Here is a 26,472-nt window from a genome sequence, read left to right as displayed (position 1 = left end):
TAGGTCAGAATTATAACAACAAAAGGTTAATACCCCTGTTACATGACAGGGGTTGGTATCCACTGACTACAGCTACTGTTGTAGGGAAGCAGGGCTGAAGTTGTGCTTTATTTGGTGGGAATTTATGTGAGAGGTGGAAGCTTCAGCTCTGTAATATGTGTACCAATTGGTGCAATGTGGCCAACCCCGCATGTTCAGAAATCATGAGTCAGGCCCCAAAAATCATTAGATAATTTACAAATCATGGGGTTTAAAAATAATAAATTGTGAGTCTTTTTATTTCATTTTTGCATTGCCATAACACTGCCAGTCTTTGCCACAGACTTCCCATGTGACCATGGGCATGTAACTTAGCCTCTATGTGCCTATTTCCCATCTGTACAAAGTGGATAATAGTACTTCCCTACCTCGCAGGGTTATTGTGACGAGACAGCAATTAAAATGACTGTGAGACCTCAGATACTATGGCAATGGGGCCATATAAGTACCTTAGATAGATTGACTGTGGCACTTAGACTTAGACCTGGACCCCAATGTGCTAAGCGCTGTACAAATGGAACAAAAACATTGTCCTTGCCCCCAAAGAACTTGCAATCGAAGTATTTGCTTGCTTGCTTTTGAGCGGTCACATTTTCAAGCTTATAAGCACTTACAAGGACCAGAGACATATTTAAAAAAAAAAAAAAAAAAAAAAAGCTGACAGTCTCACATTATCACAGGACTCCAGGAGCTAAGGCTTTAAGAAAACACATGTAATAGCACAAGACTCCTAATGAAATCTCAAGAGCTGGTAACACAGCTGGGTATTGTTACTTTGGGGGAGGAATGTGTTGCTGCTTTGGCTTTGTAGTTATTTGTAATAGAGGGAGAGCTGGGGTTATGTTCCCCTGTGTTCCAATCCGGATTGAACAGGAAAGCCAAGAAGCCACTATTAGGCTGGGGATGGGGGGAGAGATGGTCCATTGTTACTGCAAAGCAGATACTTTGGTAAACAGTAACGGGAATGTGGATTAAAGCTAGGGCGCCATTGTCTTCCCGGGTCTCTGGGGCTGATTAGCGATCGCCCAGCGTGCTCGCTCCTTCGGGCAGGGGCTCTCCTGTTTGTACAGCGCCGGGCACCCTGCAGTCTCCGGCTCTGGCCGGCGCGGGACCCCAGCCGGCGAGCTCACGGGTTAATGGCCGCCGCCTGGGCCAATGACGGAGCCAAGCGGCGGGAAGGCGGGGCCCAGCCGGGGCCTTTGTGTTCGAACCGCCCAATGGGGGCGGCCGGCGGCGGGTGAGTGGCAGCCCCGGCGGCGGCGGCAGCAGCAGCAGCAGCAGCGTGTGGCAGTGACAGGCGCCCGCCCCAGGCCGCGCCGCGCCCGGAGCCAGCCGCTCTCCGCCGGGAGCCGAGGGGGCCGAGCCGGGGCGCTGCCCGCGGGGCTCAGCGCCGCCCCGCCTGAGACACAAAAGGCGTCCGACATCGCGGCGGCTGGCGAGAGCAGCGGGGCGGGGAGCGGAGCCTCCCTCCCGAGCCACCCAGCGGCCTGGAGCGCGCCGCAGCCAGGTGACCGTGCGCCCCCCGCCCCCCCGGGCCAGGCTCGGGGGCCCGCCGCGCTGTTCTCTGCCCCCTCAGCGCGGCGCCTGGGCGGGCGGCCGGGGAACGCACCGCTGCAGGAGCGGGCGGCCGGAGGGGATGCCCCAGGGCGGCGAGGCGCAGTGGAAACAGCAGCCCGGGGCGGGGGGTTCCCAGTTGGCAAGTGACGGGCTCCCTCCTCCGAGCCTCGCTCTGCCATCCCCGCCGGGGAAGTTGCAGCACCTGCCTGAGCCGGGGTAGACTCCGGCTCCCTGTCCCCGTCGCTGGCCGTGGCCCCCGCAGGCCTGGCCCGCCCGTGGGGCGTGAGGGCACCCAGGAAGCAGGAGTTAAGAGGGGCCATTTCTGCAAGGTGTTTGCTTTGACTAGGGGCCAGGTTTATCCCATGCGGCGGGGTAACTCTTGATCTCAGTGGCGGTAGCCCAGGGCTGAATGTGGCTCCCTAGCTGCATTTGAAGGGTGACTTGTGCTGCTGCTGGTGAGATGTAAGTAGTTCCCCCCCGCCCCTCCCTTTCCCCCCAGTGCACTAGGAGGGAGGAGTTTAGAAGCAGGATGTCAAGGGGGGGAGGCACGCACAGAAATGTCTGAGCTCTAGCAAGGTGTGGAAAGAGTCTGGGCAGGATGCGACCACAGAGCGGGAGTTGCCAGGGTGTGGGTGGGAAGGAGCCAGATATGGAAGCATCTCTGGAATTGTGCCAGCTCACAAGGTGGGATTGAAAGTTGTTACTTTGTTCAGTTGAACCCAGTTTTTGGTGCAGTCTCTGTGCAGCAAGACAGCAGTTAATGGGAGGAGTTTGTACCCATGTGGGTGGGCTCTTAGAGGGGGGAATAAAGGGAGGGGGAATTTACAACCCTATAAGCGGTGGAACATAGTGGTGGATTTGGGCCAAGTATCTGCCTCTGCGGCTGTTTCACGTTTTGGCTGGTGTGCTGCGGGGAGGCTGCTTTATAGAAACAGGTGCCAGGCAGGCACTAACATGGACGAAGCTTTGCTCAAGTGGGCTTCTTTTTGCAGGACATGTGTTCTTTTTCTGTCCACAAGACACCTAGTCCCAGTCAGAGCCAAGCTGTTTGCGTTGTGACATGCTGGAAGAAATAGGCTAGTGTCTGCCTGCTGGCTTGTGGAGAAGCTGAGCTAACTTGTTGTTGGGGCAGCCTGGGGCACTGGAAATGGAGGTCATGGGGAAGGGTGCATATGCTGCGTCAGGCCAGTTACTGGACTAGTGCTGATGCCCACCTGGCCCCCTACCGCTGCCAGGGCATCTCGGTCCTGACCCGTGGCGTCCGTTGCTAATTTAGCTTGGCCTTGGCTGAGCAGAGATTGCTCAGTCATGCTGAGCTGTTGGGTGGCGGTGAGAAGAGTCTGGCTGAGATCCACTGAACTCCTCTCGCTTTTGGCACAAGGCAGGATTTGAAACCATATCTGCAGGGGTGAGCGGCCGATGCAATAACCCTGCTGCAACACTCGCCCCACCCCACCTCCAGGATAGGAGACTGCCAACCCAGTCTGTTCTGAGCTGCTGCCTTTCAGGCTTTGCCCGTCCCCACGACTCAGGTGATGCAATCCCTGAGACCCCAAATTCCGGTGACATCTCAGGGAGTGAGGCTGGGTGAGTGAGGATTGCATCTGTACATTCAGAGCATTTCCACGGCCCTTTTCCCTGTCTGCCCCACTGCAGGACATCCCTTCCTCTCCCCCACAACTGAGTGAACGTTCATGGGCCTGCCTACCCCTTGCTCAGCCCATTGCCAGGGCCAGGCAGTACCTTCGAGTTCTCACGCTACCTCATCTCTTTCCGTTGCTCTCCCAGGTACCTTGTTGAGGGGTGATTGAGCCTCGTCTGTCATGTCCAGACGCAGCCAGCGCCTTGGGGCCACCCGCTATTACCAGGGTGATGATGATGGCAGCAGCAGCGGTGGCAGTTTGCTATTGGGTGGCCAGGAGCCCCCCTTTAGGGACAGTCCTAACAGGTAAGTGGGTACAGGGTGTGGGGCCTATATACCTCATCCCCACCTGCAGTGGTGTTGCGAGGTTTGTCCGTAGCCCAACTTGAAAAAGATGAGGAGTCAGTTTGCCATAGTGTGAATTTCCTCTCCTGAACCCCAGGTCAGGGGTCACTGAGAGTCCAGAGCTCCTTACCCCGTTCTGTGGGAGGTGAGGGTCTGTCCCTGAGCGCTCTGCACTTATCCTTAGAGGGGCAGGGTAGTTCACCCACTGGTGGTGAAAGGAGCATAAGAGAAAACCTACTGCTACTTTCATGACTTTACCAGCTGGATTTCCTTGCCGAACCCTCCCATGGCCAGCTCTGGGTAACCCCCTGTGTGCCCCACAATCCTCTTCCACCTTATTCCTCCCAAGCGGGAGCACAGCACTCTTGCTTGTCAGACATATTTTGGTGTTTCCTGGCCATTGCCCTCACTCTCGTATCACTGAGGGGGGCTGCAGTGATCAAAACTGGGGTGTGGGGGCCAGCTGTGCACAGTAACGCAAAGAGCTGAGTCGTCAAGCCTGTCCTGGGAGGCCCCCAGTAGAGGTTAGGGGTTGTTATCAAACCATCTTTCCCCAACCCAGCAACCTCTCCTGGTCACAGACACCTTCCAGGAAAACCACAGCAGCTACAGAGGAAGCAGACAGGAAGCAGAGGGCAGGGTGTTCTCTTGAGGGTGGCAGGACCGTGCCTGTGATAGGCCAGAGGTGTGTGTGTGTGGAGGGAGATGGCAGGGGATTGCCCCCAGCGGGACTCTTATTTTGCAAGGACAGATGACAGCAGTTTACACTGTTTAAAATGTGCTGCCTGCTCTGGTTCTCTCCTCGCTCAGGTTGGTTTCACTCCAATGACTTCAGCAGCGGTGTGAATGAGAGGAGGGCAGGCAGGGCCCCAGGCAATGTAAAACCTGACCAGAAGCAAGGCTGGCTCTAGCTCGCCCCTCCCCAGTTCCCCCTTGTCAACCTGCACATGTGCACGCAGCATATGAACTCTCTCTCATTTCCTTGCTTCGGGCAGGACCCTACGGAGGAAACCGAGCAGCATGAAGCGCCTCTCTCCAGCCCCGCACCTGGGACCTCCCCCTGCCACCCAGACCTCCTACTACAGCGAGTCTGTGATCAGTGAGTCCTACCTGGGCAGCAGCAGGGGACTTGCTGGTGGGGGCAGCACTGCCTTTGATGACCCACAGGACAGCGACTCCTACTGGGGTGAGTGCTGTCTCCCCTCGGTGCCAGCTGTACCGTGTCCTATCACCCAGTGGGGCCCCTGCCCCTCTCCCTGCAGCGACCCTGCTCCCCTCCTCTTTGATGTGAAAGAAAAACCTATGAACTGAGTCCTGGGCTTCATCTCCAAACTGCCTCAGCAATGGGATCCCAGGCCTGCCTTAGAATGTGCCCCCTTTGCTGGGAGCAGGGGACACTTGAGAGGAGAATTGAGTCTTCTCAGTTCCTCTCCCCTGGGCTGCGTGGGTTGCCAATGACTTGAGTAGTGATCACACACACACACGCACCCCTCCCCCAATGGAGCAGCCCTGAGTGAAGGAATGCAGCCCCACAGGGAAAGATTGTTGCCCCCCTCAGCCAGTACTGATGGGGCACCAAGATCAGTCCAGGGGAATTATCAGGGTGGGAGGTATTGGGATTGCTGAAGACCCCGATAAGTGTGTAGGGATAGGCCTCCCTAGTGCTGCGAGGGTAATTGGGCACACCCTGAGTCACTAGCAGCAAGCCCGCTACCCTACAGAATTCTGTCCCCTCCACCGGCCCCAGTGTGTGCCTGGGGAGGAGGAGCACAGAGGCTGTTGGGTAGTTTCTCAAGGGGACTCTGTTTCCTGGACAGGTGGGGAGCTCTCCGCGAGGAGAAGAAGAGGCACAGGAGGTACGGAGTCCAGTAAAATCAATGGGCTGGCAGAGAGCAAGACTTATGACACCTATGCCTCTTCATCTGGCTACTCCTCTGAGGATGACTATGCAGGTAGGGATGGCTCTGACACCCTGAAGGTGGCAGCAGCATGGGTAGCAAGGTTGCCTGGGATAGAGGCCTCCCAATAGAGACCCACTTAGGTCCTGGCTCCATTGCATGGGGAGAGTATAACTTCACAACCAGGGCTGGCCATCATCATTTCAGGATCACCTCAGACCTGCCTCCGTGACTGCAGTGAGATCAGAGTGAGGGTTCCCCACCTCACCTCAGGCCTGGCTCTGCAGCTGGGGGAAGAATAGTGAACATTCACTAACTAAGGCATCAGGGCCCCTCAGCACTGGATGCTGGAAGTCCCACCCCCCATTCCAAAGCGAGTGAGTGAAGACATGAGACCTCACTTTTGTGACTTGCGGCCTCTTCTTCCTTCCTTCGCACCAGGTCGCTCTTCCTTGGACCAGAGCAGTGCTGGTTCTGGGTTCAGGAATGCCATCTCACGAGCAGGCTCTTTTCTCTGGCTGGTGGTCACTTCACCAGGTAAGTGTGGGGCTGTCAGCATTCTCTGTAGGCAGCATTCTCCCACGCACACTGACACCCTCCATGCGCACATGTTCAGTAGTCATGGGTCAGAAGGGTATTTTCTCATGTGCTGGTTTTTAAAAAAAAAAAAAAAGGAAAAACCATGTTCACTAAAGCACTGTGAAAGTTAGGAAAGAGGGGACCTGGTACCAGGGCAGGAATGAGGGCATTGTCACAGGTCCCAGGGCTGGAATAGCCGGAGTACTGAGGGCAAGTCTGGTGTGTGTGTGTGTGTGTCTCTTTGAGATGGATTATTCATACTTATCGTTTGTTTAGCACCATTGGTGTGCTTGGTCTTTGAAAACCCGAGAAAGAAAAAGCCTTTATGTACCTCAAATGACATTATAATGACATTTATTTCTATTGTGGTACAGCTCAGGGGGCCCATTCATACTATTTATTTGTATTGTGGTTGTACCTACAGGACCAACTCAGGGATCAGGGCCCATTGTGCTAGGCACGGTACAAACACACCACTAACAGATGGTCCCTGCTCCAAAGAATCATTGCCCAACACACTAGGTGCTGTACAGTCTAAATTAGATGGTGCTGCTAGGATAGATAATGCAATAGACAAGCAGGGATGGTCAGAACTCCTAGAAGAACAGATCTCATTCAGTATAATGGATTTCTTTCTTCAGGGAATTAATGCCTCAGGGAAGAAGTGCTTTTAAGGAGGGATGGGCGTTTCTGTTTGTGCAGCACCTAGCACAATGGGGTCCTGGTGCATGACCTTGGGCTCCTAGGTGCTATGATAGCCATAATAATAACAAAGGGTGAGTAGCCTTCCTAAAGAACAGGGAGAGGGCAAGAACTCCGGAGAAAGGAAGCAGGGATGCTGGCCCAAGTGTGAGGAAGATACGAAAGGGACATCTGAATGTTCTAATGCCATGTGTGGGTCTTTGCAGGCCGGATCTTCGCACTGTTGTACTGGTGGATTGGAACCACATGGTACCGCCTCACCACTGCAGCCTCTCTGCTGGATGTCTTTGTCTTAACAAGGTCAGTGCAGATTGGAACCAGAGACATGGGGAAGCAAGTTGGTGTGGGTCTGGACCTGGATCCGGACAGGGCAATGGACAGGTGGAAGATGTGGGGCAAGGAATACAGTGTCCCCACAGGGGAGGAAACCAGTGAGATATATATGTGAAGGACCCCAGTAAATCTGTGAGGAAAACGGTCAGGGTTTTTATTTGTTTTTTTCTTTTCTTGTGGCCAAAACTGACTATGGACCCAAGCTGGGCTGTGTGAGTTGAGATTCAGGGTGTAACTTTCTTCCAGAACTTCCCCTTCTCCACTGCCTTGTACTGTCCAAGTGGATGCAGAAACTCCCTGGGCGACAGGTTCTGGGCAGCTGCACTAATGTCTGTTCCTTGTCCCCTCTGCTCTCCAGGCGCTATTCGGCTCTGAAGAAACTCCTTCTGCTCCTCCTGCTACTGCTACTCCTGGCTTCCATTGCTTATGGTGAGTCATCCCAGGCTCCCAAGCTGTTCTCCCTGCCCCCTCCCTTATGCCCTGGACAGCGTGGCTCTAAGCTCAAGAAGACATCCTGAGCTCTCTGCGGCAATGCGATGCTCCTGTGAGGTCACAGGAGAGCCTGCTTCCCTCTGTGCTCTACATGTGTCTATACTCAAAGGCACACTCCCTAAGGCAGGTTCCAGTGGGCGGGGAATGCTTTCACACAGGGCCAGGATGTTGTGAGTTTGGCCTTGGCCCGTGTAAATCCAGCATTAGCTCTGTGCTTGGTAACCACTGTCTGATATTCTGAACCCATCCCCTGACTCCCAATCCTCTGGACTGTGAGGGAATCCAGCTCCAGTTCCAAACGCTACAGCTGACCCGTATCTCCAGAATGAGCGAAACCAAACCCTTCCATCCAGCCTCCCCTTGTAGTCCTTGACTTTGTGTTCTCAATTTGTAGTTTAATGATCAGGAATAAAACCAAACTGAATTCTTTAAGGTTGGAGCCTCCAAGGTGGTTCAGGTAATTTAATTTTGTGGAGGACTGTGAATGACACGAGTGCTAAAATTAAAGACTTCATTTAATATCAAATAGTTAGTTAAAGAAAACAGGCAAGCTCTGCATTTATGCCCATGTTCTAAGATGAAATGATGCATCCCGTGGTGATCAGTCCTGGATGAGAAGAATGGGTGTAATCCTTTCTCCGTACCTGGATGGTAGATGGGCGCATCAATCTAAAATTAGCATGCTGTCCTTGTTGTAATCGCTTATAACAACACTCCACAATTAATTAGCATTAAGCCTGCCTATTAATATATATCTATATTTCCACCACCATAATGAAAATACCTTCTACTCCCTCACTGGCTATTTAATATTAGACTTGCCTTTAATTAATATCTGCGTAAATGCCATACCAATGACTCTATCCATCTAGATAACGTTTTCCAAAACAATAACATTTTATCTAAAACTCTTTGAAAAACAGTTAGGACCAAAACCTGTTTGCAACATGATGGGGGGCAGGGCTATGTCCTAACTCAGTGCTTTTCAACCCGGGGTCAGCAGACCCCTGAGGGTCCGCACACTATGCCTAAGATTTCCAAAGGGGTCTGCACCTCATTAGAAATTTTTTAGGGGTCAGCAAATGAAAAAAAGTTGAAAACCACTGGCCTAACTTGTCTCTGAGCTGCCTCATTTTACTTCACTCAGATTTTACCAGGCCTCGCTTGGCTATTGTCAAGCCTATTTTTAGGAGGTAGATTTTTGAGCCTACTTATGTTTCAGCACATTTCTGTATAACATAAGCAAACTATCTCTGTGGGCTACACCCTATAGCAGCAGTCCCCAAACTTTTTATGTCACCCCCCGCCTCCCCTTACCTGTAATGGACTCTACTTGTGCCCCCCTGGGAGCTGGGGCCGGGAACCAAGCTGGGACCTGAGCAGAGCTGAGGTCAGCGCATGGCTGGGTGGCAATCCCTTCCTGCCTCCTGTCAGGGCTGGCCTGGGCCCTGCTGCACCTCCAGGATACCCCATAGTTTGGGGACCACTGCCCTATAGCCTCTGGGTCAGGAGCTGAATTCTATTGCTTTGTCCTAGCTTCAACATATACAACACTGCAAGGGGGTTCTCTGCTGCCTTGTGTGGTGGTGGTGGTCATTGCTGTGAACTGCATCAAAAATGAAAAGGAGTACTTGTGGCACCTTAGAGACTAACCAATTTATTTGAGCATAAGCTTTCATGAGCTACAGCTCACTTCATCGGATCCATACATCGGATTCATACAGATCACTTCATGCATCCGATGAAGTGAGCTGTAGCTCATGAAAGCTTATGCTCAAATAAATTGGTTAGTCTCTAAGGTGCCACAAGTACTCCTTTTCTTTTTGCGAATACAGACTAACACGGCTGTTACTCTGAAACCTGTCATTATGCATCAAAAATGTGTACCTGAATGAGAGGAACCCATCTTCCGGTCACTATGGTGAAGTCACAAAGCCTGTTTGCTTTCTGTTCACATCTGTGAGCAAACCGTTTCTGAAGCCTGTCTGGGCATTTCTAATGCACCTCCATTTGTGGTCTATTGTACACATCTCCTCTTCCCCCCTCTCCCTCCCCCGCTTAACCAACCACCAACTTTTTGTGTTGCCAGGTGCTTGGTATTTCTACCCCTTTGGATTCCCGATGCTCTACCCTGCCATGTTTTCTTGGGGCACAGCAAAGCTTTCTCCCCCTGTTGCTGGGAAAGAGGAGATGCTTAGAGCCGGGGATTCGTCTGCGTTCTTTCGGGTGAGTGCCAGACGGATCTGGGGTGTGGGAGGGGAGTTCCAGCATTTCTTCTCATCCCTCCTGCTAATGCACCTACCCCTTAAAATCTCCAGTAGCAGGGTTAGGCAGACTGAATGTGGCTGAGGGACTCAGTCTCTAATCTGAGAGCAGCTCCCTTTTCATACCCTGAAAATGAAAGATGCGGGAAGAAGGGAGATGTCTTTAGCATCTGGGCTTGGATCATTTCCAACCTGTGTGCATACAGCCCTCTCTGCTAGCTGAGCAGAGGGTGCGTGCCCCTTTAGTCCGAGATGGATGTGTGTGCCTGCATGCGCACCGCTGCCCCCTGCTGGGGGGTGACAGACATGCTCGCTTATATAAGTTCCTTTGCGTGGTCGGCTGCCCTTCATATACCTCAGCCGTCCAACCCTGCCTGAATTTGTGCACACACCACTGCCCCCTAGTGGAGAGTGGAGGACATGCTTGTATATATCCACTCCCTCTGCAGCCTGTGCTGGCGGGTCACAGTTTGGTACAGAGCTGCCGGGACAGCTGGGTAAGGCTGCCAGTCCTACATATGCCACAGTGTGTGTGTTTGTTTTTTCTTTCTTTTTGCCACCCTGGGGGTAAAAGGCAGAGCAGCAAATCCTGTCTCGGTTTCAAAGTCTGGAGAAACGCTTCCAGACCCTAGAGGCTGAGGCATCCCGGCTGGAGAAGCTGGAGCTCCAGAGAGGGGTGGCGGCTGGGGGAGGCCTGACACATGAGGCAACCCTGACGCTCCTGGAGGGGCTGGTGAGCCGTCGAGAGGCCGCACTGAGGGAGGACTTGGCCCTGCACGTCCAGGTAGGGGAAGTGGGGGCTTCTCCTGGGGAAACCTGGCCTGCTCCGCCTACTTCTCCTTAAAGTCACAGCCACCTTTTTCCTTCCCGTCCCCCGGGCCTGTTGCTGTGGGGGTGGGAGAGGGGGGTGCATAAGGCTGATGTGGGTCTGGGGGTCAAGGTGGGTGGGTGGTGGGAATGGTTGATGTTGGTTTAAGTGGTAGGATTGGGGTCAAAGTGGGTGGATGAGGGTGGCATAAGTGTGGTGAGTGGGGGTGGGGTTGTGTGTGTGTGGGGAGGGTGGTGGGTACAGGGAGTATGATCTGGGGTGGGTGTTGTGTAGTGGGATAGGGTTGGGGCAGCTGGAGTATGGCAGGTGTGCCATGAAGGTGGGTGGGCAGCAGGTGTGGGGGAGAGGATATATTGTGGGTGAGATGGTATATGTGCTGATCTCTCTCCCAAACCTATCTCCCTGCAGAGCGAGCTAGATACCATCCAAGGCCAGCTGCAGAAGGATTTAAACGGGCGCCTGGAGAAGATTACTCAGGCATCTCAGGTAAACTAACCTCCCTCTTTAAAGCATGCAAGTATCAAAAACTGGGGATGGTACAGTCCAGGGACTTTGCTCCTGTCCAACAAGAGGTGTCACTATAGGGACCAGCCACGCTTAGGGAAGGAGGTGCATTTCACTTCAGTGCTTGCAGCTGTGGGACTGCAAGCTCATTGGGTCCTGTAAGCTAAATGCAGTTGGACTGGATCAATTCTCGAATAAGGAGATCACCAAGGAGAACCCAGGTGCTGCAGGAAGTGCTGCTGGTGATGCAGCAGGGTTTGCTCTTCCCTTGAATTAGCAGGTGTCCTGTGCAGCTGATGGAAACCTAAAACCCAGGCCCTGACCGCTTGTGTGAGTCAGGATTCATACCACTTTTCACAGGTGATGAGGCGTTGGCTCTGAAGAGCTTGCATGTTCTAGGTACAGTCATACATTAACTGTGCCTGCAGAGAGACACACAACAACGCCCTTCCTCAAAGATGGCAAATTCAAAACATACAAGGAAATACTTTTTCACACAATGTCTAACTAGACTGTGGAACACACCGCCACAGGAAGTTGTTGAATCCAAGAACTTAACAAGACTCAGAAAGAGATTGGACACTTACATATTCATAACAAGAACATCTGGAGTTAGCATAATTAGGAACAAAAATGTTGTAGGGGATACTAACCTCATGTTTCAGGGTTTCAGCCGGTCTCTGAGTATTAGAGACCAGGATGAGACCTAATGAGGGGGGCAGATTATCCCACGCATACCTACTATGGGATTCTTACACCTTCCTCTGAAGCGTCTGGTGCTGGCCTTGGTCACAGACAGGATACTGGGTTAGATGGACATGGGGCAGAGCCAGATTAACCTTTTGTGGGCCCAGCATCTGGACTGTGGCCTGGCTACCACCTCTGCCCATGCTCCAGCCCGAGGCCCCAGCCTTGCGTGGGCTCTTTCCCCAGAGCCACTTGCCTGGAGACAGAGTGGGTGGAGAGAAGCGAGCGGGGCCAGGGCCTCAGGGTGGCACATGGGGGTTGGGGGGGCCTTCTGAGTGTGAGCACAGCGCAATTGGCACCGCTGTAAGCCTGGTACTGACCTGGGGTTTAATCCACTCTGGCAATTCCTGTGTTCCTACGCGAAGTAGTGAAACACCCATGTGGCGGATCTCATCCTATCATGTTTGTTTCCTTTATACTGCTGCTTTCACAGGAGGTGGAGGCCCGGATGCTCCAGCTGAATTCGGAATGGCAAAGGTAATCCTGCCAGTCTCTCGGGAACTATTCAAGTGTAGCCATAACATGTCCTCAACTTGCTTGGGGTGATGAGATTTCTAAAGGAGCAGGTAGCGGGAGGCATCTGTTGGAATCCTGCAGGGATCCCTCTTAAGCCTGGTGTGGAACCCGGGGCTCATGGCACATCTACGATACCAAACTGGGAAGGGTTTCAGGTTCTGATGCAGCCTGGAAAATATCAACAAACATGGGCAGGAACCAAGATGAGATTTGACTTGGAGACAAGCCAGACAATATGTGGAGGGGAAAGGACCCAGCACACAGCTAGTGGGCAGGAGAGAGCGAAACCTGGAAAGCAGTGATGCCGAAAGGGAGGTGGCAGCAAGACTCGGCAGTCTGGTGGATGTGCTCTTGCAGTTTTGAGATGGTGGCAGAGAAAGCCAGTGTGCTCTTTGGCTACATGTGCAGAGGCAGTGCGTCCTGGAGCTGGTAGCCTGCAGTCCCTCTCTCTGTGACTGCCAAGATGGCACCTAGAACACTGTGCTCGGGTCTGGCACAGCAACCCCAGGAAAACATCAATACATTGCTGCTCTTCTCTCAGCTCCTCCAGAAATAACCAAGGGGGCTGGATTGGCTAAGGGCAGATGAGAAGAGCCGAGGACGTATCACTAGAGTAAAGGAAACATGATAATCCACAAGCCCTGGAAGGGTGCTTGCACCAGGAAGGAAGGGGTGGGAGATTGTTCAAAGGGACATGTGTCTCAGAGCTAGGGAATGGAACTGAGCAAAGGGAATTGCAGCTGGAGATAGAAACCATCTCTTGGGAGCAAGGGCTATTAGGCCTTGGAGAAACCTCCCATGGGAACCAACAGATGAGCTGGGGATGTGTAAATCCAGTTGGTCAGAGCCCTGGAGAATGTAACTTGGATGGGGACAATCTTCCGTTGGTTTGTGGGAGGGGTGACAACAGGAGGGAGGGGATGTTGAGTGAAAGAGATGATGTGACCTACCAAGTCTCTCACCAACAGATTACTTTGAGCCCTGGGGTGGGGTGTAAATCCAACAGGAATATACGCTCTGGTATTTATGGCTGTAACTTTCTGGCTGGGTTCCTCAGTACACCCTCTCCTCAGCGTCGTCCTCTGGGACCATGGCTGGAGGCGCCAGGGGGTAGCTCACTGCCTCCATTGCAATTCGGCTGTGTTCTGTTTGTTTGCTTTATTCTCCCCACCACCACCACCCTCCTTTTTTTTTTCCTCTGTAGCTCGACACAAGAGGGCCTGCAGGGGAGCTTCCGGCAGGAGATGGGCAGGCTGGAGACGCAGCTGGCAGGCCTGAGGAAGGAGCTCGCACTCCTGGCATCTGACCAACAGGCAGTGGTGAAGCACATGGAGTCGCTCCCGGGACAAATCAAGGGAGTGCGGGAGGACGTGAGTCCCCTTTAACGGAAGTCCCATTTTACCTGTTCTCTGCTAAACGGTGACGTGGGAATGTCTGAGTGATGCAGGACTTTGTGGTCCCACCATGTGCTAGGCACCTCTGGGTTGATGATTTCCTCCTCTCCCCCCCCTCCACCCCCGAAGCTGGACACTTCCAGGAGGGGTGACCTTTCTTCTGCCACAACCTGGGCACTGTTAGAGGTGGTCCTCACGCATCAGGTGTTGTCCAGGGATAGAGGCTTCCCCGCATGTAAGAGTCTGTAGACCAGACTCCCAGGGTCCTTGTGTGGTGTTGCTCTGCCCATTTGCTCTCCATAGTTTGTCGTGCTCTGCAGTGCAGACTCCCTCTCCTGGGCTGATCTCTTTCCCTTGGTGGTTTCAGGTGGAAGCACAGTTCCCGCAGTGGATCAGCCAGTTCCTGTTGCAGCCCAGGGAGGATGGAGTGGGCAGCCTGGTTCTCCAGCGCGAGGAGCTACAGGATCAGCTTCGGGAGCTGGAGCGCAAAATCCTCGCCAGAGTCTCTGAGGACCAGAGGATGTCTGCGCGGGATGCCAAGGCTAGCATTGGGATAGCGCTGCAGCAGGAGGGAGTCACAGGTGTGACTGAAGAGGTGAGGCCCTGTCTGCTTCGCAGCTTCCCCTGAGTAACTTACATGGCTTGGGGGTTGTGGCATGGCACTGTCGACTGTCAAACAGGCTGATGCTGCTTTCAGTGTGTCAGGGCTGTCTGCGCAAGTGTGCAGACGTGGGGCAGGCCAGCCCTGAAACCTTCACACACTTGCATACATGGGGCATGTGTGTGGCAGGCCGGGGTCCACGTGTGTGTGCTCGTGATGTGATGAGTGCAGTGTGTGTGGCTGAACTGCTGTCCCTAGCACGCACATAGGTGTGTGTATGCCAAGCCTGCATGTGTGGCTATGTGCTGGAGCAGGTTGGGCTGTGAAGATCAGGGGCTTAAGGCTTCATACGTTTTCTATGACCTATTTATTGCTTTTTTTTTTCTTACTCCCAGAACCCTGACAGTAAATTGGGTTGCGTTGCCAGGGACTTGCTTTGGTTGTTTTTAAAAAAATCAGTTTTGTGATTTACACATTTTATTAAACCCTCATGGAGAAAAGGAGGAGGCAGGGTGGGGAGTCAAGTCACTTACAGCCTGAGGTTTTTTTTTTTTTTTTTTTTTTTTTTTCCAGAAGTGCTGAGAGTTTGCAAATCCTGCAGTGAAGTCACTGAGTAGCAGGGGCTTGCCACCTTCGATAATCAGGCAATTAAAACGCAAAGCACTAAATATATCTTTACATAGGAGGAAGGATGAGCTTGTGGCTCAGGCAGTGGATTGGGACTTGGGAGATCTGGACTCAGTTCCTAGCTCTGCTACCAACTCCCCCTGTGACCTTTTAATTGTTTCATCTCTTTGTGCCTCGGTTCCCCCTCTGAAACATGCAGATGATATTCCCTTTCCCGCATCCTTTTTCTGTCTTGTCCATTTATGCTGTAAAGTCTTTGGGGCAGGCACTGTCTTGCTATCAGGGCCGGAGTAACTCTCCTGTGGGCCAGGGCTATTAGATTTTGTGGGGCCCCTGTATTACAAGTCTTTTTCCTAATTTAAAACAATTAATTATGGCATCAAGGCTATTAACACTTTACTAAACTTGCCTTTTAATTAACATAAAGCCATTCTGTGGTGACATTTCAGTCTTAAAACATGAAGAATATAGTTAAGTTAGTTCAAAATAGTCTACTTCTTACCTTAGAACAGCTGTTATATTAGTTGCTTTCTGGGAGGGAGTTTGGGTGCAGGAGGGGGTTCTGACCTGGGGCAGGGGGTTGGGGTGCAGGCTCTGGCTGGGAGGTGCTTACCACAGGTGTCTCCCTGCTGGCGGTGCAGCAGGGCTCAGGCAGGCTGCCTGCCTACTGTGGCCCCACGCCGCTCCCGGAAGTGGCTGACTGCTGGCACACCTCTGTGCGCCCCTGGAGGGATGGGGACAGCGTGTCTCAGTGCACTGGCCACAAGCGCAGCACCCTGCGGGGAAGGGGCCCGGGGCTAGCCTCCCTGGCCAGGAGCTCAAGGGCCAGGCAGGACGGTCCTGCAGGCTGGATGTGACCCGCGGGCCGTAGTTTGCCCACCTCTGTTTTAGATGCTGCCTCTCATTCTAAGAAGGTTCTGGTCTGTGGCTGTAACAATTCAGTGGCCTCACATGAATCATAGAATCATAGAATATCAGGGTTGGAAGGGATCTCAGAGGTATCTAGTCCAACCCCCTGCTCAAAGCAGGACCAAGCCCCAACTAAATCTGAAGCCCATAATCAGCAGTTCCTTTAGTTCCAACAAACATGGTTCACATCACTTCTGTTCTGTGACTTCTTTCAGTGGTTTTAGACAACATGTTTGTAGTGCAAATGGCTGCCCTGCTACCTTTCACCCACTTTGGACAAGTCGGCATTTTAGCCAACGGCAGAGTTCAACCCAGTGCTCGCTCGCTTGCTCTGTGTGTGAGTGAGAGGGAGAGAGTGAGTGTGTCCTTGTCCGTGTCCGTGCATGAATGGCTGTATACAATGTGTGTGCAGATGAGTGTGCCCTTAGGGACACATGTATGTGGCAGGGGTTTGAGTGTGATGGGTTGCACGTTTTGTACCTTACTGTTGCATATGCTGACCATTGCGCGCATTGGTGTGTGTACGCAGAGGCTTCATATACGGATATGCATGCAGGTGTGTGTTCGGATTGTGTGCGTGCGTGCGTGTGTGATCTGTATGTCTCCAACCTTTGCATTCAGCTCTGTTGTGTCCTTTACTCCTTGTTGCAGCAAGTGCACCTCATTGTGAACCAAGCCTTGAAGCGCTACAGCGAGGATCGCACTGGAATGGTTGATTACGCCCTTGAGTCAGGGGGTAGGTGAATCAGTGGCCACCTCGGTTCCCTCCTCCAATGGCCTCAAAATACAGAAAGGGGGTGTCAGACTGAAGACGCTTTTCCTTCAGAGGAAGGACTTGCTAGGAGACTTCTGACAGCTTAGCGCATAGCTGGCCACCTGGGCATGTGAAGAGGGAGGGTATTGGACTATCTCTCACGCAGGCAGAGCATTACAGTGGGGCTCAGCTGGCCAGTCCAGCCTCACTGGGCAAGAGTCCGTGTATGGCACAGCACACTATGGTTAGAAGGGGAGTTCAGCCCTGCCTGTAGGAGGATTCTTGTCTATCGCCCTGTGAGCTGAGCTGGAATATCTCCTCCCTGCCCTGTACTTTTATGCTCTGTCTGGTACCTCCCGCTCCCCAGGCGAGACCATAGTTGGAAGTTATGCTCTCTCTGTATATCTGTCACCTGGTGAGGATGCTGTGGTCTCACATGTCTTTGTTTCCCTTTCAATCCCAGGGGCCAGTGTTATTAGCACCCGGTGCTCAGAAACCTACGAGACAAAGACGGCACTGATTAGTCTGTTTGGGATCCCCCTGTGGTACCATTCTCAGTCTCCACGGGTTATCCTGCAGGTAGGGACCAAGCTGAGTAGAGAGATGTCCATATTTCCCCCTGTGAACTGAGCTGGAACTTCCTGCCACTGTCCGTGGACTGTTCCCTGCCTGTTGCCCCAACATAACCCAGCTGGATAGTTCTCATAACACCTCCCTGATTTAGCTAATTCCTCATTGGTGCTGAGAGTGCCATCACATCACCCTTGAGTCATCTCCTCTCCTGTTGCTACCGAGTCAGGCCTCCCGTCCTCTGAAATCACACTTCCCCCATTTTCATTCCCTTTCTCTGGGTTCTCACAGTGTACTGATCAGATCTGAACGTGGGGATAGGGATGCCTCCCTGACACCTTGTGCTACACAAAAGGCCTGTCCTGGGGCGAGGGAGGGGGAACACGGGAGTTAGGTGTGTTGTTTGTCACCTGATCTTACCTTAGCTGTGATCACAGCTGGGTCCTCAAACTCTGGTCATGGGTATGTGCGCACTGACCTCATTTGTGGCTTCAGTTCAAAAACCAGGCTGCAAATGTCCTAGGAATTTCCATAGCAGACCAGGTCCATGCTCCTTCCAGCCCCATGTCCTGGCCCTGATAGTGGCCAATGCCAGATCCTCCAGAGAAAGGTGTAAGAAGCCCCATGTCTGAATGCAATGCTGTAACCAGGGGGAGACCTTTCTTCCTCATCCCAGCTAGTGAGCTCTTTGTCATGAAGCCTGAGGGCTGACCGCGCTTGTCATTGTTAATGGAGCTAGCTGGTGTCACTGCAGATGTTGCACAACTTTCTCTGTGGCAGTCAGGTTCTTGAGTCCTTCTGCCGGCTGAGGATAGGCCAAACCCACTCCTGCCCCTGATCCAGAACCAGCCCCGGGGCACATCTGTGTCTTCCTCCCCAATGCCCACAATAACAGTGGGTTTCACGCCAGCCCAGGCTTAGGGTGACTCCTTCACAACATCTGAAAGGTAACTTTGTGCCACTCCAGTGGGGCGGGTTGAAGGTCAGACCCAATGTTTTCTTCATGTCTTGCACTGTGGTGTGTTGTTAACAGCTGCCACGTCGAATTCCAGAGGTGGCTGCACGTCCCGGGAGGGTGAGCGATCCCAGTATAGCAGCCTATAAAGTGCTTTGAGTCGAGAGGGCCTAGAGAATTGCATGAGGTGATGATTATTACTGTTACCGAAAGCTGGCTTGGTTTTGTGTTTTGGGTGTAGCCGGACGTTAACCCTGGGAATTGCTGGGCTTTCCGTGGATCGCAGGGCTTTGCTGTTATCCGTCTGTCCAGCCACATTCGCCCCACTGCTGTGACTCTGGAGCACGTCCCAAAAGCCCTCTTGCCCCTGGACACCATCCCCAGTGCGCCCAAGGACTTTGCCGTCTTTGTGAGTGTCTTTCTCCGTGCACGGAAATCGGGGGTAGAGGAGGAAAAGTCTGTGTTTGAGGAAGGGGGCACGGGTGGTCTTGGGATCTCTTTCCATTCATAATCACCCGCCAGTATTGGGGATGAGGATGTTTCCTTGCCTCAGAGTTGGGAAACTGCTGTCTCCCTAGGGGGGGCTGCAGAGGGCTGGTGTGTTAAGCCAAGGGACAGGGTGTTGGGGAGCAGGGTGAGATGGGGAACATGGGGCGGGACTATCCTGCAGAAGGAGTTGAGATGAGCTAGGGGTTCGGTACATGGGGGGGAGGAAACATGTTTGGGAGAGGAGGACGGAGACTGAGTACCTGAGGGAGGAGATGAGGTCTGAGGGGAGAGGGAATGGAGTACGTGGGACAGGGGAAAGTGGGGGAGGAGGGAAGGGAGAGGTTGACTGGGGACATTTTAGGGGGGGGAAGGGAGGCTATGGCTGGGGGTACATGGGAAGGGGATGGTTTGTGGGGAGGTGGGTGGGGTGGGTATATGGTTGGGGAGGAGGTTGGGGGTACACGGGGAGGGAAGGGCTGAGGACGTGTAACTCTCAGCCATAGGTGCTGGAACTCAGGGTGCTGCTGCACCCCCTGCTGTAAAGTGGTTTCCATCCTATCCAGGGTTTACAGTTTGGTTCAATGGCTCTCAGCACCCCCCCACTCTACAAATTGTTCCAGCACCCCTGCTCACAGCCTTGTCCCGCCACTGCTCCTGCATGTTCCCTGTTTGTTTACTTTGGCATGGGAAAGCAGGAGTGGAGTTTAACTGCACTTGTCTCTGTCTCCCTCTGCCCCTCTGGGCGCTCTGATCACCCTACATTCCTCCTCTCTCTCTCGCTCTCCCCCTCTCTGCTTCCTCATCACTCCGCCCTCCCTTTCTTCCCCACCTTCACTTGGTCTCACAGGGTCTGGACGAAGAAGGACAGCAAGAGGGCATCGTTCTCGGACAGTTCACCTACAACCAGGATGGGGATCCCATCCAAACGTTCCACTTGGAGGTACGGAGGAGGAGTGGTAGGGCATGAGGGAGAAGAGCCCAGAGAGCCCCGCACCTCTAGTATTTAGAAGCCAGTTGAAGGTGTCATCACACAGGCCGTGCCCCTGCCAATGCTGTTACCTCTGCTGTACCAGGGTCTCTGCCTGGAGCTCTTTGGACAGGGTGGTTTGGCCCAGTGCCCTCCCAAGATGGGCCCGCTGCTGCCCACTGTCGGAGGTACAGTTGGATGCAAGGATAGGTGGGCTAATGGCCTGATCCAGTGCAACAGGAGCAGGGAGACCGGAGCAGACAAGTTAATGGTCTAATTTAGTGCAGCATGCACTTGCATGTGAACTACAGGATGTTTCGGCTACTACTCGACTGACTCTGGAGGAAGCCCCCACTGTGATGCTCCCCAGGGGTTCCGAGGTTCCTGGCCATGACCTGCCCTTTGTGAGAAGCCATCCTATCTGTGCCTGCTGTGCATCAGCTCCCTGACACCCACAGCCTTGGGCCCACAAGCATGGACTCGGGTCTCCACAGACCCTCCCCCTCTCTGAGCCGGCTAGTGCTAGGTACGGCCCCCACCCCCGAGCACTGGGTGCGTGCCCTGCCGTATCCAGGCCCTGTCACTGGACACGCACAGTACTACCCAGGTTTGCTGTCCCCAAAGAGACTGTGTACACGCAGCTTGACTGGCCCAGGTCCTTGATGATAACACACAGCACTGGAATCTTACAGTGAAAACAAATGGGTTTATTTACAAAGATTAAGATTGAAGAGGGAGTGAGCAAGGACATTAAGAACAGGTTCCTTGTAAAACTAAAGGTATAACACGCTTCTTAGTCTTGAACTCTGACGGGCTAAAATCCTTGTCAATTCTTCACCTAAAGCAACCTCCCAGCATCACTAGCCCACAATCCAACTGTCTTGAATGCAAAGAGCGCTGTCCTTTCTGCTTTGTCAGTGAAGTATGACAAAATGTTTTTTTGCTTCTTCTATTTCCCCAAACTCATTGTTTTCTCCCCCAAAGACAGGATAACTCCTGGGGTGCTGGCTCCAAGGTGTCTTCCCATACTCCTGTTCGATTCACATTTCCCCCCCGCCATTCCCCCCCCAGTTTTTCTTGTTGACTTTCATATGTAAGTAAATAGGGTTTCCACTGCGTTGGCTTTACAGTGCTTGATTTCCGTCAGAGGCAAGGATAGGTGAATAGACCTGCTTTGTCTAGCAGAAAACCTGTTTGTCCGCTCTGCGTGGTTACAAACTTTTTAAAACCTAATTTCAGTGGGTATATGTAACTTCTTGGATATCATCAGTACGTACATTTCACTATGATATTAATGACCAGTAAGTTACCAGCTTTCTTTTGATATCTTACAAGACACTATTTATGGATAAATAAATACCACGAAGGCAGTGCGTTAGGTGTAGGGAGTTTGTCAGGCCTTGCTGTCACAGAACAGTGACCCCTTTACCAGTTGGCATGGAGGGGGTCTGAGGATCAAAGTGACCCAGACCCCTGGCTGGGCTGTGGCTTAGTTAGAGAGGTGACTTTCCTTTTGGGAAGGTCCTCTGGACTTGAGTGGATAATGCTGTAACCTCTCGATAGGGTTCTTTCTGAGCCATCCTGTAGAACGGAATAGCAACTTCTCCTGCTGTAGAATCCTACAGGAAGGCTCCAAAGCCTACAGAGAGGTTCTCTATCTCTGATAGATACCAAGGGCCAGCTCCTCTGCCCCACTCCAGTCTGTTTGCACTGCTCTGGTGGCACAAGGCAGTTCTAAAGCTGGCTTAACCACGCCTGGGGATTCCCCCTGCATAGGGGACCACTTGGCTGGTGTAGAGTCACTATTGTGGCTCCTATGCCCCACCCCATTTTTGGTCTCCCTGGCATAGGGGGTGTGGCCTGGGAGAAGGGTCCTGGTGGCACCACTTCTGTATCTGGCGGACCCGTGCATGGCTGGGGCACATTTGCATTTAGATGATCCCTGGTTGCTGGGGCAGCCTGGGGAGACCACTGGATAGGACTAATGCAGAACCAGGATCCAGGGGCCACAGAGATGGCTTAAAGCCACTTCTTCCCCCACCTTTTCCCCTCTGGTCTTGTGCCAAGCACAGCTTTGCCAGACCAGAGGATCGGGCCCATTTAAGTTTGTAGAGTACTTTGCATAGGACCCTACTCATTCCCTCCCTATTAAATTCTGAGGGTGAATAGGAACTCTCCAGCATAGGTGTGAGTGAAGACCCCTCCTGAAATCAGTGAGGCATCTGTGGGGAACGGGGGCTGACTCTTGCCTAGAAGTGGTGCTGCTTTCTGCAGAGAACGACCCAGACTATGAAATGTCTCCTCTCTTCCTTGCCTAGGGTGAAGATGTGGGCACGTTCCAGGTGGTGGAGCTACGGATTCTGAGCAACTGGGGCCACCCGGAGTACACCTGCATCTATCGCTTCCGTGTGCACGGGGAGCCGGTCCACTAACCCCGCCCTGCCTCTCCCCTGCCCCCAGCTGGCTACCTCAGGTTCTGCGCTGGCCGCAAGCAACAACCATGACAGAGAGAGGTTGTCTCCAGAGAGAATGGCAAGCCGGTTAAGGAAATTCTTTTTGCTGCTTCTCTCAAGTCCCAGGGTGGGAGATGTGGGGGAATGACCACCCTTGGCAAACCTAGTCCCCATATGCTTTTCTGTGCTGCCGCTTCCGGAGGGAAGAGTTTGTATTGGGGGTGAGGGGGGTGGGAAAGGATTTTAGTGTTCAAAAGGTGGTGTGATGGGAAACGAGGCTCCGATCCAGGTCAGACCAGACATTTTAACTTTTTAAAAATTGTATTTTTAAATGAGTCTATGCAGTCCAGACCTTTCCGCACCTCCCTTTTCCCAGCCCCATCCCTTCCAGATGTTAAAGAAGACTATAGCATAGTGTCCCAAGTTTTATGAACGAACATGTAGTTGTTATTATATAGCGGGGTGGAGGTGATATATTTATGGCATTGTTGGCTAGGTAAGCAGCATCTGAATGTCATAGAGGTTGGAGGGAGGGTGGGCACATGACCAAATAATTTTGCACTATCGCCCGTTTCCTTCCATTATTGGATCAGTGGTTTGTTTTAGTTAGACCCAGTGGCTGACTTGCCATGGGTTGAATTTGCAACTCATGACCCTGCAAAGTAGCTAGCAGGCATGTTAGCAGAGGGAAATAATGGGGACACAGACATGTATTAAAGAGGTAATATATAAGCAAAAGACTGGGGTTTTAGTCCTTGGGGGGAAAAGATAATCTAGTCTCCCTGGGATTGTAAGCCAGCCTCAACAATGGAAACCTTCCACTTGGGTCAGTGTCTTATGTAGTCCCCAAGATACCCTGCAGCTGAGTGCTATTGGATTTCACCAATATGCGAGGCTGTGGCCCAGAGTGGGAGAGGGCCCTGTATTATTCCCACACACGTATGTGTGTGTCGTTCTCGCATGTAAATCCCCAAAATAGTGCTAAACATTCACAAGTCAAAATGTCTGTGTTTGATGTCCTTTAAAACTCTTCCCCCGACACTGTCTTTAGTAATAATGGATGTACTTTTCCATGCAACGTATAATTAACGTGTAGAACTTCATACCACAAGGGATACCACTGAGGCAAATCGCTTAGATTAGACCGTTACAGTAACATTTGTAGTAGCACTAACTAGAGTGAAATGGCCAGGACTGTTTAATCCTCAGGCTTTGAGATGTGAACTGATCAGTAGCTATATTCAGGAGAAAATTTCCCTCCATGGCTGCTGCATGATCAGATGCCATGGCCCAGGAGTTGGAGACAGGGTACTAGGCTCGATGGGCCAGTGGTCTGGTAGTGCCTGTCTGCTTTGCTTTTGGAAAACCCTAGTCAAAATTATAACAGTCTGTGGTGGGTGTAAAAATATCTAATTACACCCCCCACTGGTTTATGTACATCTGTATATAGACAACTGTACATAGTGGGGTAGAGTCTAGGCTGTAGTTATCCAGACACATGGGGTTTGTTGATGGGGACGCAGGGCAGAAATGAGGGTATCAGTTTGATCGCTGGAAGTGGCACAAACCCTGCAGGATAACGGGGGGAAACGAGACTATATTGTACAGGCTTTGGGGATAAGGGGACGACGACCCTAACGGCTCTGATCTGGGGCGAGGGTGGGGAAAGACAGCAGGCTGAGCAGAGGGTATGGTGCCAAGGCTGGCTGAAGGGTGCTGCGACACAGCTCGTGGGGCTTACTGTAAATAGGGGCAGTGAGGCAAGCCAGTGCAGCTTGGTTCAGACCAGTAAGGACCCTGCTACCGGGCCTCCAAGGGAGAGTAGTAATGGTGGCAGCAATGGTTCCAGGAGGGGGCTTGTGGCGGAAGCTGGGCCTGGCCTGGCCCCTCAGGGGAGGGGTGGGCAGGTCTGTGTCACAGCCCTCCCCCATTCACAGCTGCTGTCCTGGGCTGAGGCAGTGTATGGGGGTGGTTGGACAGGGCACATGTGGGCAGCGCGGGGCTGACAGTTACCTCTTCCCATGGATTTATCTGGGAGCAGGGAGACAGCACCAAGGTGGGAAAGGCCCCTCCCTGCCAGATTTGAGCCACAAGGACCTCCCCCAGCCTGTTCGTGTTGTTCCTAGCTGGCAAGAGAAGCGGGGTGAGGGGGGAATTGTGAACAGGCTGGTGGGGCCTTCTAGTGGGTGTGGTTGTGAGAATATCAGCTTTGAGCTGCAGGACAGAGTAGGAGCTCATATCAGTGGCCTTGAGAAGGTAACATGTGGCTGCTCAAAGAAGGGTTTTGTCTCTCTAGGTTTTGGCCAGCATGCTCTGCTCTTAGTTGAGCTTATGTTTTGAATTGTTTTTTACTTATCCATATTGTCTTGTCTTTATCTGAAAGAAAAGCTAAGGGCTCACTTTGTTTCAGCCCCATTTGAGGCTGGCACCCCCCCAAGTCAAATTGGGGCTGTGAGCTGTGGGGGTACTGAGCACTGATTTTTGCCAGGTTGTCTCCAAAAAACTGTTGAAGTCCAGTAGGGCTGGGATGGTGTGAAGGGGAAGTGAGTGGGGTACTCCCTTCCACAGCTGGCAATGGGCTTTTTCTGGCCTTAAATCAGCTGGAGAAGTCAAGCTGCGCACGTCCTCTTGGTCTGCTCCTCCACTGCCTCATCAAGCATTTGGCTCTGATCCATGTGCCCATAGGGATGAGGGTGGGACAGCACCTCCCTTTGGAATCAATCACCACTACACCTAACCTGGCTGCAGGGGTGGTAACTGGGTGAAGAATGGCTTCTACACCAGATGCTGATTGCCCCAGGCACCAAGAGATTGGGAATCAAACAGCGGGCTCCTTTATGGAAGAGCACGGCCCCGGTCCCTAGAACTCAGAGTCCCACCTGCAGGGGACTCAGACTGGCAATTGAAGATAGGTTGTCCAGGGCTTTACAACCCCCTAGGAACAGTGGACCTACCCTCTGGTGAGTCCTTAAAATCTGACTACTGACCCAACCCTCCCCCAACATCTAGGCATGCTGGAACAGTGAGGAAAGGAGAAAAGGTTCATTAACTTTTCCTGTGCTCCAGCACCAGCTGTCAAATCACTGCTTCAGCTGCAGCCCCACTTCTTATCAACATGCTGGGTAATCATGGTACTAGATACAGAAGGTGAGAACAGCAAGGTGGTAATACATGGGAAAGATCTGCTAAGGCAGAGCTTCTCTGTTTACTCCCCTTGAGCTGCCTCACTTTTCCCCCTCTCTCTGTGTGTGTGTGTGTGTGTGTGTGTGTGTGTGTGTGTGTGTGTGTGTACCAGGAAAGTGTTATAAATTAACCTTGCACAAACCAAGCTGGGTACAGGCAGATTAATCTGTGTTTAATTCTGTAGCCTATTGCAAATGCTGCACTGTTTTGTTTGTTTATCTACAGACTGTAATTTATGCCTATGCAAAAAAAATCCAAGACAATAAATTGTGTCAAAACAGTTGAGATTTGTAGACAGTCCTCGGATGCAGTTTGCAGTGGCGAAGGCGGGGGTCAGAGCTTGGACAGAACTCATTTTCCAGCGGGAGCAGAGAGGGAGAGACACAAAGCAAGATTCACAAGGGGGACGAAAGCCTTGCCGCACCTGACTTTTGCGGCCCTGCCACCTACGTATTCAGGCTCTCTTGAAAAACTCCAGCAGGATGATTAGGGAGCGGCCTAAGAGAGCCAGTAGGAAATGCAGGAAAGGGGTGTGGCCTAAGCTCTGACCCTCCAAGGGAGTTAGGCACCTAACTCTGCTCAGGATTCACAGCTATGAACCCTACCTGGGAGTTGGCCACCTAACCCATGGCAGTCCTCCTCTATAAAAACCAGGAGGAAATACCCTTATCTTACAACCTAGTGGTTAGAGCACTCACCCAGCATGTGGCAGGTCTGGGTTCAAGTCCCCACTCTGCCTGATGTCAACGGACTTGAACCAGGTGAATGCTCTAACCAGGAGGGTATTCTGGGTTTTCTCAATCTCTTGTTGAAGCTGTCCCCCTGTGTAAAATACTTAAATTTGCCAAACCAGCTTCATTTCCTTCTTTGACAGGGTAACCGATTTGTTGGCTAGTGGGGAATGCAGTGGACATAATATACTTAGACTTCAGCAAAGCTTTTGACACAGTCCCACATGACAGTCTGATAAGTAAACTGGAGAAATGCAAGCTTGGCAGAACTACCATTAAGTGGATACATACTTAAACAACCACAAGCAAAGAGTAACTATTAGTGGAATGATGTCAGATTGGTGGGAGGTCTCAAAGGGGGTTCCACAGGGATCTGTTCTGGGTCTGGTGTT

At 52.3% G+C, this 26,472-nt stretch overlaps 1 protein-coding gene across 3 annotated transcripts; it reads left to right on the top strand.

The window, feature by feature from the left end:
* Window positions 1-1,277: 1,277 nt before the first annotated feature.
* SUN2 (Sad1 and UNC84 domain containing 2) lies at window positions 1,278-25,629 on the top strand. 3 transcript variants are annotated; one of them, XM_073326379.1, is made up of 18 exons: window positions 1,278-1,546; window positions 3,385-3,544; window positions 4,579-4,769; window positions 5,401-5,535; window positions 5,923-6,018; window positions 6,969-7,062; window positions 7,454-7,524; window positions 9,677-9,813; window positions 10,426-10,635; window positions 11,089-11,166; window positions 12,365-12,408; window positions 13,652-13,817; window positions 14,209-14,436; window positions 16,630-16,714; window positions 17,196-17,311; window positions 18,499-18,666; window positions 19,594-19,686; window positions 22,032-25,629. In XM_073326379.1, the coding sequence occupies exons 2-18, from the start codon at window positions 3,420-3,422 to the stop codon at window positions 22,143-22,145; spliced, it is 2,151 nt and encodes a 716-aa protein (XP_073182480.1). In that variant the 5' UTR covers window positions 1,278-1,546; window positions 3,385-3,419; the 3' UTR covers window positions 22,146-25,629. The 3 variants fall into 3 exon arrangements, with proteins under 3 accessions (XP_073182480.1, XP_073182498.1, XP_073182491.1); XM_073326390.1 differs by lacking the exon at window positions 1,278-1,546 and adding an exon at window positions 2,072-2,280; XM_073326397.1 differs by lacking the exon at window positions 5,401-5,535.
* Window positions 25,630-26,472: the final 843 nt, after the last annotated feature.

Source organism: Lepidochelys kempii, chromosome 1 (assembly GCF_965140265.1).
Source record: "Lepidochelys kempii isolate rLepKem1 chromosome 1, rLepKem1.hap2, whole genome shotgun sequence".
NCBI lineage: Eukaryota > Metazoa > Chordata > Testudines > Cheloniidae > Lepidochelys > Lepidochelys kempii.
Note: the sequence above shows the minus strand (reverse complement) of the source record. Positions and strands in the feature narration are given on the sequence as shown.

Excerpts from the sequence above, each read along its gene's own strand:
- SUN2 (XM_073326379.1), top strand. The coding sequence starts at position 3,420 with ATGTCCAGACGCAGCCAGCGCCTTGGGGCCACCCGCTATTACCAGGGT. Across the intron at positions 4,770-5,400 it reads GGACAGCGACTCCTACTGGG|GTGGGGAGCTCTCCGCGAGG; the intron begins GTGAGTGCTGTC and ends TTTCCTGGACAG. Across the intron at positions 14,437-16,629 it reads TCACAGGTGTGACTGAAGAG|CAAGTGCACCTCATTGTGAA; the intron begins GTGAGGCCCTGT and ends TCCTTGTTGCAG.